General features: G+C 34.5%; 2 protein-coding genes across 2 annotated transcripts in view; one reads left to right on the top strand and one right to left on the bottom strand.

Moving 5' to 3' along the window:
- The window catches only part of LOC126879776 (protein krasavietz), a 139,893-nt gene extending 138,612 nt beyond the window's left edge, over positions 1–1,281 (bottom strand). Inside the window, exon 1 of the mRNA XM_050643026.1 lies at positions 976–1,281. The gene's annotated coding sequence lies outside the window, so the exon portion shown is untranslated. The remainder of the gene's footprint in view (positions 1–975) is intronic.
- Positions 1,282–9,229: 7,948 nt separating this feature from the next.
- LOC126879778 (stomatin-like protein 2, mitochondrial) overlaps positions 9,230–18,972 on the top strand; it is a 55,840-nt gene continuing 46,097 nt past the window's right edge. Inside the window, exons 1-2 of the mRNA XM_050643028.1 lie at positions 9,230–9,386; positions 9,440–9,544. Of these exons, the coding sequence (XP_050498985.1) occupies positions 9,345–9,386; positions 9,440–9,544 (147 nt within the window). The 5' untranslated portion in view covers positions 9,230–9,344. The remainder of the gene's footprint in view (positions 9,387–9,439; positions 9,545–18,972) is intronic.

Below are 18,972 nucleotides of genomic sequence, written 5' to 3'. Positions count from 1 at the left end.
ATAAAATGTTAAGAAAGCTAAGGCTACAATAGAGTTTTAATTTCAATATTTTATTTTATAAATGCTAGAATATTCCACAGGGTGTTCCTAACCTTATGAGAAAAAAACACAGTACAATTTTTACCTGTCTGGCAACAAAATTATTACAGGGATATTCTTTAAGAATAAGGCCTAATAAGTACCTAACATATTTAAAAAATCACTCAAATCGGACAACAGGTTTAGGAAATTCGAGACATCAAAAATGTTCCAATTTTAAAACGGTGCCTTAATTTCTTGGAGAAGTGTATAAAACAATAATACATTCTTAAATTCCTAAAAAATCATTGGAATCATAGTCCTTGTTAAAAATAGTAACAATATAACAAGGCTACATACTACTAAGTATTGTTTTGAGCAAATACATAAATACTTCTTTATTGGAGAGTGACTAATACAAATAAATCATTAAATGTTAAAAACAATAGCAATGAAAAATTTTAAAACTCGCACTTTAATGATTCTGAAATATGATACCAATTTTCACTTATAGAAAATAAAATGAATCAGCTGGTAAAAGTATTAATTGGTAAATAAATCCATTAAAAGTGAATATGACGTGTAAAATTTCCAAGAATGAGTCAGATTTGTGCAAGGGAGAAATTAAAAGCATGAGAGGTATGTGGCGAATAACGGCACAAAAGAACACGAAAGCAGGTCATCGACATATCTACGTATTCAATTTTGCACAAGTTTTCGAAAGAAAATTACTTTCTTTCAATTAACTCTTAAATACATTTATCATCATATAAATATTTTAGATATTTTATTCAAATAAAAACTCAAGGTGGAATCTCAACATTTACAAGGTCTTCATTATGAAATAAAAATTCTTTAAAGTACATTATTTCTGCAATTTTTGGAAGAATCTGGCATTGTGTTATCGATTTCTGAATATATTATTACTTTTTCAACTATAAAAAACACTAAACTTACGTGTATACTTTTTTTGAAGAAGCACACTTCACAACAGAATAAGCACTCTCTCAGAAAAGAGACTGGTGCTCCGCTGCGCCGTGGTGATCAAAAATGAAAAGCACAACCGGAATCGATATGCGTTCACGAAGCGGGAAATTTTAATTTCAGTAGACCGAATTTGGTTAATTATGTAAACTTTTTACTCCAAAGATTTTACAATATAGCGAATTCAAATTAAAATATTAATTCTTTGAAAACTATGTACGGCACAAGTCAAAACAAAAAGAAAATATGTGACTGAAAATTTGATAGAAGTTTACTTGATGCCGTCTTCCGCTATATGTCATGCTGTAAGCTGTATGTCGTTTTACGTCACTTACGTCAGTTGACAAGTTCCTTCGGTATCAACAAGTATAACCAACATAAATTATTATAAATGAGAAATAAGCTGAGAAAACGTAAAAAAATACGAAGTATTTATCATTATAATTACTATAAAATCATAATTATCTATTATTCATCTAGATCTTACCCGTAGTGCCTAACATTTTGTTAAAATATAGATTTTTTTATTTTTCTACAATTCTAATCCTACATGTAGGCAACCAATAATTACATAATAACATGTAAATAGAAAGCAGTGGCGGATCAAGACATTTGCCTTGGGAGGGCAAAATTTGCCTTAAGGGGGGAAATTCCAATGAAACACCAACCAAATGCTATAAAAAGATAAACCCAAACTTCGTAAAAGACATAAATAATAACTTATATGCATTAAGTTCCCTTAACTTTCCTAACTAGCGTGTTTATTGGGTTGAGTTTGTCTGTCTGTGGTTTAAGTTTCATGTCAGCTAATATATTTTTATGTTTCAGCAATAGCCCAATAAATGACCGTTTTGGAGTGTAATTTCCAGGGGCAACTCCGGATTGTATGAAACTTTGGATTTAGGTTCTACTTACCCTCCACTTCAAAGTTGAATTTGTGCCGTTGGTTGGCTTTTACTTGGAGGGTGACATTTGGTTGAAAGTTTGATTGGTTTGAAGTGCTTATTTTTGAAAACATTTGGTTATATAGTAAAAAACAAGTTTCTAAATTTTTGAAAAATTTCATTTTTTCAAAATAACTTAAAAAGTATTAGTGATAAGAAAAATCTTAAACAGCAAAAAATGTAGGTTTTGCTATTATAAATATGCTAGTTTCATTTTGTTTCTCCCTAAGACAAAAATTGGTTAAGATATGGCTGTTCAAAATTTGCATACACACGTGATTAGTGACCCATTCAAGCTTTCTCAATTATAACCCTATCAAAAATATACACTTTAAACCGGTGAGACTGACAGATCATATAAAAAATAGATAGGTAAGTAAATTGTTTGTAAAGCGGTAGCGATTAATTTCATAAACACGGCGAGATTTTCATGATTTTTTACAAAAAAAAGAGGGCCAACTTTATTTTGAGCGTAACTCGCTTATTTTTAATGCTAATACTTTTGTTAACAATTAAAACAAAGCTTTTTATAAACACTTTAAAAAAGATTAAATGGGGTTTTCCCGAAAAGTGCTTAATTTTTCGGTGATTTCACCTTGAAATATTCGATTTGGAATTAGACGAATAAGAACGTATTTTTCATGAGCTACAACTTTGTTTTTATTTAATTGATAGACTTTACTGATACACCATTTTTTTGGGTTTTTTATAAGCTACACTTCTGCTAAGAATATTTTTTTCGATAAAATATTTACTTTTTGAGTTATTTGCGAAAAACTGTCTGAAAACGTAGTTTTTTTGTCGAAAATTCAACATTTTCAATGGCAAATAACTCGAAAAGTATTGACTTACGTAAAAAACTCTATAGAACAAAAGTTGCTTAAAATCAGTCAATTTATCCATTTCCGGTCTTATCTTGAACGTATGTTTTTCACCCCCGAGAAGGGGTGACTGTCACCCCCTAAGTAAAAGCAACCAACGGCACAATTTCAACTTTGAAGTGGAGGGTAAGTAGAACCTAAATCCAAATTTTCATGCAATTCATAGTTGCCCCTGAAAATTACACGGTATGGTCGAATTTCCCGTTCATTTACTGGGCTACAATGTTTTTCTTTAATTTTGAACCTTGTTAGGGGGTAAGTTTCCCAGTTTCCGTCCCCGTAGATCCGCCACTGATAGACAGCGTATTTAGAACTTATTTTGAAGTTGCATATTGGATAAGGCTTAGAATATGGGACAAAGTAAATAGGTAGTACCGATAAAAAGGTAAAATAGTAACTTATATGAGTTTTGTCAGTTCTTCTATCAGGCCTCTGTGAATACTCACGGCTCATATTCACGGTATTCGCAATACCTCCTGATAGCCAGAAGTTAGCAGGAATGCCTGGCGTGAAACAAAAACTCACACCTGTCAATAGGTATAATATGAATACCCATGAAAATGGTGGAAGGAAATATTCGTAAAGGCTCGCTGCCAGGGGATTACCCCTCTGGATATGGCACTGGACGTGATAGCATACGGGACATGGGTAGTAAGGTGTTAGGAAGCGGGTCTCATACAATAAGCTACAGATAATGTTTGAATAGTTTTTCGAACTTGTAAGTCTCTTAGTTTTTCGCAAAATTCTAATCCCAGATTAGATTTCGAATTCTAATCGCTTTCCTAACTCCCAGATTCTAGACTTGTTGTGGTCTTCCTCGTTTTTTCTTCTCTGAGGGTTGCCACATCATAGTTTTTTAGGCTCACATGCCCATACCATAATATGAGCTGTTTTCCCTTAATATATTTAACTATAGTGCCATCTCTACCCATTTGTTGTTTTATTACTTCATTCCTTATTCTTTCGGCTCTTGATACTCTCATCGATCTTCTGATGGAATCCATTTCCGTGGCTTCGACGTTTTTCTTTTATCTCTCGGTTATTCTCCATGTCTCGGCTCCATAGAGTATTCTAGTTTTAACTATTGTTTCATATTAATTGTTCTATTTTTTTCTCTTTGATATTTTTTTACTCCATAGAACTTCGATTAGGCATGCGTTCGTATTTCCCACTATGATCGAAGATGATGCCCAGATAGGTATTTATATTCTATATTCATCACATGGATAATCCATGATGGATTTATTTTTTGATTGGCGTCGATATCGACTTTCTGCTTCAGCGCCACTAGAAAGGTATTTTGTCTTTTCTAATTTTCTAAATTGATATTTAATCTCATTTCTCATAGATTCTCTGCTTTATAGATGAACGTACCAGTGGCGGCTCGTGATTTTTACAATAGGGGAGGCTATACCTAACTGTAAAATATCTAGACAAATTTGCACTAGCAAAAAAATGCACCAAAAAATGTAATTTAAGGCCCCATTTTTTGACCATTTTTTATTTACATTTCATAATATCATCCTAATTCATAATTTCATGATATCATATCATTTTAAAAATAGTTAGTCTAATTGTAAAAGTTTAATACCAAAATTTGTGTCGTTTATTTGTTAACAATTCCATCTATTTGTAAAGAGATACCTCGCATATTAAAATAAATACAGATTTGAAGTTTTGCAGTCCATACATAATGAAGCTTCAAATTTTTTAAGATACTCAACTGAATTTTTTTAATTCTAAACGCGGCCTACTGCGAATTCAAAAACACCATAAATTACCGATATTTTGCTTTGAGTTAGAGATATCGGAAAAAGTTATTTGAGCAAGTTGTTCCAAATATTATTATAACCCCACATACCAAATTTCATAACAAAATTCGCACTTTAAGATTTTTCATTATTTTTAGTCAGGACCCTAAAATTCGTTGTCCCGAGACGCACGCAACCACGCAACGGAGCCGAGAAGCTATTCTGCCTCCCTTGTTATATCTCCGGGCAGCATGTGATGGCACCGTAAATGCCACTGTTAGGAGACCAGGTCTCCTTAAACGCCTGCAGCGCTGCACGGAGCATTAGCAACGGAGACTGTTGGGCTTCTCGGCTCCGTTCATGCATCTCGGGATAACCCAGGGTCCTGCCTACAATAATATGTAATAACACTGAGACGCGATCATGCGTTCTAATGCTAATGCTCCATACGTATGGATAATTAGTGATAATATGGAATTTACACGTTGTATAATAGTGAGAGTTGTACTTGTTGTTTTCGCGATTCATGATAAACAAAACAGTGTAGAGTGTGTAAAAAATGTATGGGGAGGCTGAGCCTCCCTTGCCTCCTCTGACGAGCCGCCACTGGAACATACTCAAATATTTCCTCACTTCCTTTTCCCTTTCTCCTTAGTTTCTGTGAGGATACATATATGTTCATATTGTTGTTTCAGTTCTTGTAAGATTTCTGTTTGTTAGGTACGTAAACCTTATATATTCTATGTGACGAATCTCGTTGTCTCGTTCATAGCATTCGTCTTTTATTTTCATCCGCTTTCCGAGGCTCTTGATCGAAACTATTTGCGTTGATTGATAAATATACAAGGTGAACCGGAGAAACTTACAGATCATATTATAAACATAAACAATACACATACAGTCGGAAAAATTAAAGAATACCCATGAACGAACATATAAAATAGGTACGCTGTATTTTCCTGTCACCGTGTCACAAAGAAAATTGTCCAGTGCAAGTACATGTAACAATAATTATTATTACATGTACTTGCGCTGGCCAATTTTTTGTCTGACACGGTGACAGGAAAATATAGCGTGTTTTATATGTTCGTTCATGGGTATTCTTTCATTTTTCCGACTGTAGTAAATTGTAAAGCGGTAGCGATTAATTTCATTTTATTTGGGATGCTCATTAGGGGGTGATTTTCACGATTCATTTTTACGAAAAAAAGGACTAATTTTATTTTCAGCGTAACTTGACACTTGTAACGTTTAGATACTAAAAACTATTTTAACAAAAAACAAAAATATAGCTTAAGCACTTGTTGAGATAATACTATCCCAACATGACAATAGGACGTTCATAAAGGACGTCCTAGACAAAGAGAGAGACTGTATGACTACAGATACTGGTTCTAAATAAAATCTGAGGCTATCTACCTGTACCTGTAATAAAAGAGGAGAGGGTTTCTAGAACTATGGTACAAAAAGAGCTTTTACGAAGGATACTAAATAATTTATTGTAGAGAAACACAAAACTGAAAAACAACATACTAGGAAATGTAGGGAAAACAAATAGGTCTGGATCCCGCGTATGAAAAAAAAGTTGATTAATAGCAAGCTGAAAATTTGTTAATAGCTTAAGGGTGTCTAGTCAGACAAACTTTGATATATGGGAACACTGGAACAGGGGCAGTTTTAATTGTGGAACAGGTTAAAAATTTGGAACGGCGAGACCACGAAAACGGCACATGTATTTTGTCCGACAAAACAGACTTAAACTCTCCGAACAGAGATTAAACTCTCATGCAAAAATCAGACTGCTATTTATCACCAAATGGGCGTTTTAATGAGTGGAACATGTAGAATATGTCAAATGACAGGATTTATGACAGGTGATAAATAGCAGTCTGATTTTTGCATGAGAGTTTAATCTCTGTTCGGAGAGTTTAAGTCTGTTCTGTCGGACAAAATAAATGTGCCGTTTTCGTGGTCTGACCGTTCCAAATTTTTAACCTATTCCACAATTAAAACTGCCCCTGTTCCAGTTTTCCCATATATCAAAGTTTATCCGACTAGACACCCTTAAGCTATTAACAAATTTTCAGCTTGCTATTAATCAACTTTTTTTTCATACGCGGGATCCAGACCTAAAAACAATACATTTAAACAAATAAATCAAAACAAATGAGCATTCAGAGAAAAACAAAATTACTATACTGCTATATTACTTACCAGTATGAGTCTTTTGAAATGTCTATGTGTGTGCGCACAGCTGTCTATGAACACATTCGCTGGTACCAAATTCCCGGCTGTGGAAATACGGCAACTTTGCAGTTGGTTATATAGCAAAATCGCTATCAAAAGTGATGCGAATCTCTGGAAACTGGAACACTTCTTGTTCGCACAAAAAGGGCACTATTGACACTCTCGATTGCTCACACTTTGAGCGCTATGAGTAACGGGGTGATACTCTGAGTTCGACTGAAATCGCAATCCGTCTCAAAGTCTCAACAGGCGACGTTGTCCTGGTCCATGGTCCCATGGAGGGTAGCGGGGTGGTACTACTTTTGGGCTCGAAAAGATAGTATCGTTCGCGGTAACGATTCCGTACTTGTCCAAGACAACTTCGCATGCGCACTTTAAAAATCGCATGCGCACTTTAAAAAAGAGAACGCTCTTTTTTAAAGTGCGCATGCGAAGTTGTCCTGGACAAGTACGGAATCGTTACCGCGAACGATACATGTCTTGGCGCCTAGGTCTTTTGAGGCACACACATTACACTGAACACTTTTATCCTTATACATATTTGCAGTGTTGACACTGTTGAAATTCAAAAATGGAGTCAAGAATTAAAAAAATGTTTTAAAATATTTTACATGTGCGAATAATTATTCTAACAGCACTTTAAAAAAGTTTTGATGAGTTTTCCGCGAAAGTGCTTAATATTTTGGTTATTTTACGGTGAAATATTCGATTTGGAATTTGAGGATTAAGACAGGGTCGTAAGTACAATGTTGGGGGCCCCGGGGCAAACGTGATGTGGGGGCCCCCTATCGGGGGTCTAGGGGTTTACCCCCCAGCGGAAGGTGGGGTCCGGAAAAATGTTTGATATTTAACCCCCTGAAAACGCATTTTAATTCATTCCATGACTGAAGTTTCTTTTATTACTTTGTCAGAACTAGACTTGAAAGGCACTTCAAAATCAAAACATAAGCAAGGTTTGAACAATTGTTTCAAATGATGAAATCACAACAAGAAGAGAATAAATTATGAACAGAAAGACAAGAAAGGACTTTATAGAGACAAACAAGTCAAATACAAGCAATGAAAGAAGAATGAAAGAATAAACGACAAATAATGGAAAGACAAGAAAACGCTTTAGAATGTAAAAGAAAAACAACAAAATGAACAGATGGTAAAACAAAATGAGATAATATAATAAAACAATAAGAACAACAATACGAAACAATGAACAATAAGAAGAAAATTTCTTGAAACTTCAAAACCGAATGGAAAAATATGACGATTTGAAGGTTTATTTAGAGAAAATGTAGGAAGAGGTAAACCAGATTGCTGAGGAGATACAGAAAATTAAAAAGGCGGAAGAAAAAGTCGAGAATGCGTTAAAATTCGATATGGAAAAAGTGAAACAAAAATTGAAGGAGATAGGAAAATGTCAAAAAGGAGGAGACCATCGGGAAGTAATTGTATACAGCTCTAATGAGAGCAGAATCCAATTTGGCGGGGATATTAGAAAACGACATCCGGTACCTGTCATTAAAATCTTAAAAAACAATTCCAACATGCAGATTTTCGAAGCCTGCAAAGAAATTATAAGAAGCCTATAACACGGAGCTGCTTTGTGGTTTGAAAGCGAAGAAAATGAGGTGACTTCATGGAGATATCTTCAGACAAAATTTTTTATAATGGTGCAGGTGAAACAGGTTAAAATCGATCATTGAAGTTGTTAGAATTAATATGCCGTGTACTTATTACAACCGGACAACTCGAAGTAGAACTTGATTGAAAATACTTTGAAAAGTTTACTTGACCTGGTTAAAATCTATGCACTGCCAACCAAACGGGTGCCCCTGCGGGGCCCCCTTGCGCGGGCACGGCCCTGGTTGCCCCTATGGTAGTTACGGCCCTGGATTAAGAGCGTACTTTGCATGAGCTACAACTCTGTTTGTATAGTCTACATAGTCTTCATATTTAGCCTACACCATTTTTTTATAAGCTATTATTTTGCTATGAATATTTTTTTCATGAAATACTTACTTTTTGAGATATTTGTGAACGTATAAAATCGTGTTTTTTTGGTTAAAAAATGAAAATTTTCACTTGCAAATAACTCAAAAAGTATTCACTTAGTGAAAAAACTCTCTATATAGAACAAGAGTCACTTAGAATTAGTCAGTTTATCTATCTTCGGACTTATTTTGAACGTATGTATTTTCACCCCCACGATGGGGTGGCTGTCACCCCTCAAGTAAAAGCAACCCTGGCTGGGTGCCTTTTAAGTCCTAAAGTGAAGTATAGGGTATATAATTAAGAGGAACCCTGATCAAAATTTTTAAACAAATCCGTAGCGACGAGGAAAATTACACTCCAAAACGGTCAGTTCTCAGCCTATAAGCTATAAGATGTTTATAAAAAAGTCTCTTGTTTGTTGAAAAAAGAAGTAGAAAAATGGTGCTTTTATAGGTTATGTTTCAATCAACCTGGAAGAAATTCAAATTTAGGTAGAGGCTGTGTTTTTCGTATATGTATGTTAGTTATATGCAATGATTTCAACTTCCAGAGGTTTATATAAAGTTGTTGTACAAGTAAATAGTCACCTACTTATTTATTTTTTCTTTTTTAACAAAATTTGTTTCAGCAAAAATTATTTACAAATGTTAATAACATAACTCGAAATATAGCTGCAAGGCATAAGTCCTATACACCAATTAATACAGTAATTATGTTTGTACCACAACAAGAAGTAAGTATGATTATATTTGACTGGTGAGAAGGTATTTATTTTGATATTTTTCAATAAGATATAACCTGTGAAAACAATTAATAGAAGTCTTTTCTTTGACAATGAATTCCTTAACACTTTCGCTATCAGGCTACTCATATATGAGGCTCATCGATTTTTCACACAGACCAATGTCTCACCCTTGAGCTGGGATCATACTGTACATACCCGCAATTTAAATATCATGGCCTATAAGGACAGAACTTAAGTACTCCCTTGGTAGCAAACGTGTTAAATCAACATTGGACTCTCAGTATACGTAATTTAACACTTTGATAACAGTGTAACTGTACAGTAGATGACTATTCTCAAACGAAGATGATTTACAACGGATGATGCACCAATTTAATATAACCATCAGAAAATTTATTTATTTATTCATCAACGGGATAAACCCAATACATACAAAATACAATAAAGCAGAGCTTTCGTCATAATAATGAAAATATAAAAATTAGATACACGTAAAACTACAACTATAAAACACAAACATAAAAAATAAAAAAGAATATAAATTATTTTCAAATGATGAAAACGACTGATTCAATTACAACAGTTAAATCTATTTAATTTTTTTTCAAATTCAAAATTCAAGACGCCCGAGTTCTAATTTAATAGAGGAAATTGAAGAACCAAACAGATCTGTTAGATGACTAAAATTTAACATATTAATTTCCCAAAAAAGTCATAGTTATAACAGCAAATCCGCTAAGATGTAAATTATAGCTGAAAACTCAGGTAATAGAACAAGTGATGGAGATTAAAAATATGTAAGCATCACACTATATAGCTATGGAAAACTCAAAACAGAAATGGAAGATCAAGTGAATAAAGAAAACAGAGCCTGAATGAGCAATATAGAGCAATAAAAATATTGGAAAAGAAATGAAAGGCGTAATTTAGAAAACAGTCATCAGACCAATAATGACATACACGGCAGAAACACGACATGACACATAGAGGACAAAAAGAATGCTAGAAATAGCAGAGATGGAAACCCTTGGAAAAATTGATGGTAAGACACTATGGGACAGAGCTAGAAGTACAGATATACGACAAAGATACAAAGTGGAGAACATTAATAACTGGAAAAGAAACAGAAGAGTAAACAGAACAGAAGACGATAAGTAGGAAAACCACGAAAAACGATGGAACAACATCTTACTGGAGGCACATTGTAAAAACAGATAGTCATGCCTACAAAAAAAGAAGAAGAGTACAGTCTACTACTACTACATGTCAGTTTATAATATTTTCTGGTGTTCTCCGACTTCCAATCACCACTTTGTCCGGTTGTTCCATAGGACCTCTTTTATGTCTCTTTCTCTCAGCTCCTTGTTTATTCCTTCGCTCCCACTTTTTCTCAGCCTACCTCGTTTTCCCTTTCCTTCTGGTTGCCATATTAGTATTTCCTTTGGTATTTGTTGTTCATCCATTCTTTGTATAATTCCGAACCAGATAAGTTGTTTTTTTGATAAGTCAACCGTGATTGTTTGTTTGATTCCCATTATTTCTCTAATGCGTTCTTTGCAATATTCAGCATTGCTATTTTTCTTTCAGTGGCCATACCTTACAGCTGTATAGTGTGATACTTTTCACTATAGTCTCATATCCTCTTTTTATTTTCTTTACTGATGGAGTGGTCCCATAAAATGCTGTTTAACATTGTGATGGTTTTTCTACCTGACATATATCTGGCTTTTGTGACTTTGTCTAATGATCCATCGTATGAAATATTGATCGTCATAATCTTGAGCCATTATTACCTACTTGATCGTCTGCAAAGTTGAGCTTATATACCATACGGTTGGTGAGTGGTATCCCCATTGTTCTACATTTGTGTTTCCATGTTTTTAAAGCACTTTCAATGTATATGGGTACAGTGCAACTATAACATAAAATAAGATCTTTAACCTTCGGATGACCAAGCGGGGGAAATTTTGACCCCAGCCTATGTTTTTCTTTAATAAATTCAAAAGTATTTTCAATTTTTAACTCATTATTTTTTTATTTGACTTTAATATCATTCTAGATATCCTCATATTTTGAAATAAAAAAAAATTCCCTATATTTTACGAATAAAAAATATATTCTGAAGTTGATGTTTAGTAAAATACCATCTATTATGTGTAATTCCAAGTAGTTTTACGCTAATGACGTCGACTTTGCAAAGTAACAAGACACTTACTCAACATACACACTACACATGACACTAATAATCATGTTGTGACTGGCTGAATGACATAGAGTCCATGCCATAAAAAAAATTAAAAAAAAAAACTTAATTTTTTTGTTAATTGTCATTTTTGACATTTTTGACCTGGGGTCATTTTCCCCCCTTGGTCATTCGTGTAACAAAAAAAGGTTGGTCATCGGAAAGTTAATGTGGTCACATTATTGTGTAGGGTTTTCAGCAATAAATAATATCTTATATTTGGATAGATTTAGGATTGCATGGTCCTTTAATAATTACGAGTCCAATTATTAAACCAGTGTTCTAAAGTAAAAAATGTATTACCTAGTCTTTTTTGGGAGTATAATCTAACTTTAGCCGTAAGGCAACCATAAATACATATTTCTGACTAATTTGTGGCAACAGTATTACAAGACCCTGAGTTTTAAAAGCAACACCTAACAATATGTATGAAGAAGCTACAGCTGCCGGAGGAAAAGAATGTCAAATGTATAAAATGTTTAAAACATTTGTTCAGAGTAGATACTATGATATCGCACCTCCGCTCAAATAGTGTCACAACTCAAAAAAAAATAAAAACGGTTTTATTGCACCAACAGTTTAATAAAGCTGCAAAATTTTATCTCAAAAAGTGTTATGTTTATAGTTCAAATATTTGTCGTTAGAGTTTGAAATTTGAAAAGTAGTTTTAGAAGGAGATAATGTCACATAATACAGGTATATGCTCCAGTGGAAGGAACAGAGCATGAAAAAACAGAAATATTCTATGATAAGATACAGAAACTTATTGCTGAGATACAAGAGGAAAGCAAAAACATCATTTTACTAGGAGACTGGAATGCAAGAATAGGAAATGATGAAAATATGGCATTAGGCTGCTTGGGTATAAGAATGATAAGTTTCTGCCAAATGGATGACCTGATAATAGGTAATTCTTTCTGGTATCAACAGAGAAACGAAAAATATACACACGCAGCAGAAGAAAGAAATGCGAAAAGCATAATTGACTACATAGTATATCCTCGTGATGCGGAACTAACGATTCAAAATATAAAAACAGAGAACGAAGACAAACTCGGTACCCAATACAGACTAGTGACAGCAGAGATAAACATGAGACTAGTGGAAATAATAGAGAGTCCTCAATATACAAGAATAGCAATACATAAGATGAAATAGATGGAAGTGAGGAAGTTATACCAAAGAGAGACAGATAAAATACTGGAACAGCATGAAAACAATGAGGAAATATATGGAATATGGAAGAGAGATGGAAAAAATTGAGAGACACGTTATGGAACACTGCAAAACAAGTACATATGTGGAATAAGAAAGAATGGGAAGAATAATAAAAGAACTGGATGGTGGAATAAGGAAATAAAGCAAGCAGTAAAAAAGAAGAAAGAAATGTGGAAGCGATACATAAACACAAATGAAGAGCAAGACAGAGGCGAATACAGAAGACAGAGAAATATAGTGAAAGAACTAGTAAAAGATGCGAAGAAGAAAAGCTGGAAGGAATTCGGTGAAGAATTGAAAGAAGGTTTTGGGAATAACAATAAACAGTTTTGGAATAAAATAAGAAGCATGAAAGGAACAAAAAGGAAACAAATAAAAGGAATTAGAAATGATCGAAATGAATTGAAAACAAACATACAAGACATACTAACCATATGGAATAAGCACTACAAAGAAAAATTCGAGGCAAGCAACCAACAAAATGAGGAGAGAGGACAGCAAGAAAGAGAAGAGGATAGGGACAATCGGGTAGAAGAAATTAATATCAAAGATATTGAAGAAGGATTGGCAAGAATAAAGATTGGAAAAGCGGGAGGTGCCGATGACATAGATCCGGAGATGATGAAGTATGTGGGAGAACAAGGCAAACTTTGGGGAAATAATGCGGGAAGCATGGAGAACAGAAACGATACCGAAAGACTGGGAAGAAAATTTATTGATACCAATACACAAAAAAGGAGATGAAGCGGAATGTGTTAATTATAGGGCCATATGCTTATCATCAGTGGCATATAAAGTCTACACCGGGACAATAGAAAGGAAGCTCAGGAAAGAACTGGAAGGAAAAATAGAAGAACAAAAAGCGGCTTTTAGGAAGGAAAGAGGAACAACAGATAATATAAACATACTGAGAAATATAATTGAAAGGAAAATCGAAATAAGAGAAGACTTATATATTACGTTTATAGATACTAAAGCTGCTTTTGATTCTATAAATATAGAAATAATATGGTCAGTAATGGAAGACCTGCAAATCCTCCAAAAGATAATAAGCGTGGCAAAAAGTACATATAGAAACGTACTCGCTAAAGTACAAATAAACGGAAACATACCTCCAATAATAAACCTAAGGAGAGGAATAAAACAAGGGGACAGTCTCAGCCCAATTTTATTCATATTAGTAATGGATAGAGTAATTGCTAAAAGAAGGTCAAGTCAATTACAGTCAACAATAGGGTATAGGAATTTAGTAACAGTGAGAATGGAGGGATTACTATATGCAGATGACCTAGTAATAATAGCAAACGATAAAGAGAAAATGCAAAAATTAATCGATATCTGGGTGAAAGAAATAGAAAATTTGAAAATGGAGGTAAATGTAAAGAAAACGAAGACCACGATAGTAACCCAAAAGAAAAGGGAAGAAATAAACCAAACGATATATAGGTGCAGAAACGAAATAATAGAAACAGTCTCGACGTTTGAATACCTGGGAGTAATAATATCAGAGAATGGAAAGCTAGACCAACAAATCTCATACAGGACGAAAAAGGTAAATAAGATCTACTATGCACTAAATAAAACAATATTTGGAAAGGAAGAAATAGATAAAGAAATAAAACTGAAGACATACAACAATGCAATATCTGTACCAACTTTAATATATGCAAGTGAGACATGGGTAAACAATGCAAAAATAGACAGTACAATAAACGTAGCGGAGATGAAGCAGTTGAGAAAAATAGCAGGAAAAACAAAATTGGACAGAATAAGAAATGAGGATGTTAGAAAAAAGACTGAAACAGGAATCGATAATAACAAAGATCCAAAAACTAAAATTAAAATGGTATGGACACATTAACAGAATGGACCAGGGAAGACTACCAAAGCAGGTGATGGAATCAAAAAGATATGGTAAAAGAAGGAAAGGGAGGCCAAGGAAGAGATGGATCGATCAGATTATAGAAATTGGACAGGAAAAGGAAAAACACATCAACAAATGAGAGATTAGCAAAGGACCGCAAGAAATGGAAGATATGGATTGAGGATGAATAAAACCTCTGACGCCCCTGAGGGGCATAAGGAGTTTCGAGAAAGAAGAAGAAGTGTTTGTCGTTAGATCACACTAGAGTCATTATATGATTAACCAATATCAACGGTGCACAGAACATAAACAGTGTTACATATCGACTTGTGCAATGCATATAAATAAAGCATCGTTTGTCGAGTTAAGACAGTATATATGTGATTACTTTATTCAAAACAATCTGCATATTATGAGCTGACAAATTTATCACTTATTTATCATTTTTTTGCAGTATTTTTTGTTTAATGTTGTTACTTGTATTTAAAGTCACATCATTAAAAAGTATAAGAATGGTATAAGTCTGTTAACCAGATAATAATAATATTATATTCTGTACTGCAAGAGCCACTTTTGATAAATAATATTTCGTTATTATATCTGTATAGTGTCACAACTAAAAAAAAATATTTTTTTTAAATATTTTTAGCAGAAGTAATACACTATTCTGTAGGTAGAGCTTCAAAATCCTTTGTAACTGACTAAAATAATTATTATACTAATTTTAATAGTTTTTGAATTAAGCCCGGAAAAGTTCTAGTACAAATTTTAAACGTTGTTTTCTCGATATGTACTTTGCTTTTTTGACTTATGACACTGTTTGAGCAGAGGTGTGATATACTCTTCTAATTGGTGGCATTGTTTGACTTTTGCAAGCTTGTGCCAGTAATTTTTCACTATATCTCATAAATAGTGTGACCAACTACAATTCAGTCGAATTCGGGACAAGGCTGAAAAAAATTCCTAAAATCCGGGACTTTTGAATAAAAATCGGGCCATTTTTTAAATACAAGTTTAATATCATCTTTTAATTGATTATTTAACATTTTTATGTTGACAATGATATTTTGATGGGATTAAGCGGATTAAGCCACAATTGGTTGTAATGATAATTATATTTTTGTTAGTTGTTGACGTTTCCACTTCCAATCTGAAAATCGTTCTCGAAAACGAAAAATTAGAAAATCAACTGATGTTGGATTTTCATGCAAATATAACCTTAGGTTAATATAAAAATGTAATTATCATTAAAACCAATTATGGCTTAACCCATCAAAAATATAATTGTCAAACAACAACAAGAAAACAGTTTCTGAACATTTTTATGTTGATTACTTCTTACTATCATATTATTTGTCGACCGATTGAATTTACGTAAAAATGAGAATTTAATTTGATGTGAATTCTTAAAAAAATAACGTATTCAAAATTTCAAAAGAGAATTTTGCCAAAACGTTGAAAATGCGGATGGCCCGGAAGCATTATCCGGGACGTCGGGACACGACTTCGTAATTCGGACCATGTCCCGGATTTTTCGGGCTAGTTTGTCACACTACTCATAAACTATGTTTGTAGTCTTGAGCGTTTGTTATGTGCATATACTAGAGATGCATCAAGTCAAACTAGTTGATTTTACTCAACAAACTTGACTTGACTTGAAAATCAAACTTTTTGTATAAAAAAGTTTGACTTGACTTGATTTCGATATCTTTAGGTTTGACTTGAATTCAAACATCTTCAAACAGTTTGAAAAGTTTGAATATTACGCAACGTGTTTATTTTCAATTTTAAATGAGACCGCCTACGCCTTTATTTGTTCAGTGGCGGATCAACGGGGTGGGGGAGGGGTAGGGGAAATTCCCCCCTCCCAACAAGGTCCAAAAAAATTTTTTTGACAAATTTCAATAAACACAGAAAGGTATTGGCTGATACGATATTTCAACCGCAGACAGACAAATAAAACCCAATAAACGCACCAGTTAGGATAATTATTAAGAAAGCTTAATGCATTATTTATACATTAATTTTTTTAAAATTTAATCCCAACATTTGTAGCTTGTATCCGAAAAAAATTTAAATTGTAGATAGGTATAAAACCATATAGACCTGGATCCCGCGTACCAAAAAAAAGTTGATTAATAGCAAGCTGAAAATTTGTTAATAGCTTAACGGTGTCTAGTCAGACAAACTTTTCAGAGAGTTTAATGAAAGGGTAACAAATCAATTGTAGTCTAAGAGCTGGGAGCGGATTTTGTGCGTGATAAGTAATATGGAAAAACTATATGGGTATATGTTGAATTAGTTGTGTACATGACTTTCACCAACGGCCGGAAACCAGAGTTGTGCCGAGGGTAGTTATAAGGGGTCAAAGTCGCGGATTTTATTATTTTTTTTATGACGCTCATGATCGAGATAGTGCACCAAAATTTGGAAATAAGTAGGTCATGACGGACCTAAGTAAAATCTCTAAGGGCTCAACGCTGCGTGGCCGACAAAGGGGTGGGGGTAGGGGTGAATATAAAAAATATAAGGGGTTTTTTGCGACGTTCGTGATTGAGATAGTGCACCAAAATTTGAGTATAAGTGGACCATGACATAAATAATTTAAATGCTCAGAGCCGGAAACCAGAGTGGGGAAGGACGGTAGTTATAAGGGGTCAAAGTTCCGTTTTTATTATTTTTTTTTGTGACGCTCATGATGGAGATAGCGCGCCAAAATTTGGGAATGAGTAGGTCATGACATAAATAAGTAAAATCTACAGGATTGGAACGCTGCGTGGCCGACAAAGGGGTGGGGAAGGGGTGAATATAAAAAAATATAAGGGGTTTTTTGTGACGTTCGTGATTGAGATAGTGCACCAAAATTTGGGAATAAGTAGACCATGACATAACTAAGTAACATCCCCAGAGGCGGAAACCAGAGTGGCGGACGAGGGTAGTTGTAAGGGGTAAAAGTCGAGGTTTTTATTATTTTTTTTTGTGGCGCTCATGATGGAGATAGTGCACCAAAATTTGGAAGTAGGTTATGACGTAACTAAGTAAAATCTTCAGGGGTGGAACGCTGCTTGGGGTACAAAGGGGTGGTAGGCAGGGGTGAGTATAAAAATATATGAGGGTTTTTACCGTTCGTGATCGAGATAGTGCACCAAAATTTGGCCATAAGTAGATCATAACATTACTAAGTAAAATCTCCAGGGGCGGAACGCTGCGTGGGGGACAAATGTTGTGCCGGGTCACAAAAAAAATAATACACACTGCGACTTTGACCCCTTAAAACTACCCTCATCCCCAACTCTGGTTTCCGGCTCTGCGGATTTTACTTAGTTAAGTCATGGTCTACTTATTCCCAAATTTGGTGCACTATTTCAATCTAGCACGTCGCAAAAAACCCCTTATATTTTTTATATTCACACCTACCCCCACCCCTTTATCGGCCACGCAGCGTTCCACCCCTGGAGATTGTACTTAGTTACCTCATGACCTTATTCCCAAATTTTGGTGCACTATCTCGATCATGAGCGTCACAAAAAAAAATAATATAAACGGCGATTTTGACCCCTTATAACTACCCTCATGCCCTACTCTGGTTTCTGGCTCTGAGGATTTTACTTAGTTATGTCACGGTATACTTATTCCCAAATTTTGGTGTACTCTCTCAATCACGAACGTCGCAAAAAACCCCTTATATTTTTTGTATTCACCACCGCCCCACCCCTTTGTCGGCCACGCAGCGTGCCACCCCTGGAGATTTTACTTAGTTACGTCATGACCTACTTATTCCCAAATTTTGGTGCACTCTCTCGATCATGAGCGCCACAAAAAAAATAATAAAAACGGCCACTTTGACCCCTTATAACTACCCTCATCTCCAACTTTGGTTTCCGGCTCTGTGGATTTCACTTAGTAATGTCATGATCTGATTATTCACAAATTTTGGTCCACTATCTCAATCACGAACGTCGCAAAAAACCCTTTATATTTTTTATATTCACCCCTATCCCCGCCCCTTTGTCGGCCACGCAGCGTTCCGCCCCTAGAGATTTTACTTAGTTACGTCATGACCTACTTATTCCCAAATTTTGGTGCACTATC

The sequence above is a fragment of the Diabrotica virgifera genome, chromosome 2, assembly GCF_917563875.1.
Source record: "Diabrotica virgifera virgifera chromosome 2, PGI_DIABVI_V3a".
Lineage (NCBI taxonomy): Eukaryota > Metazoa > Arthropoda > Insecta > Coleoptera > Chrysomelidae > Diabrotica > Diabrotica virgifera.
The sequence above is the reverse complement of the archived record's forward strand: the minus strand, read 5'-3'. Positions and strand labels throughout refer to the sequence as shown.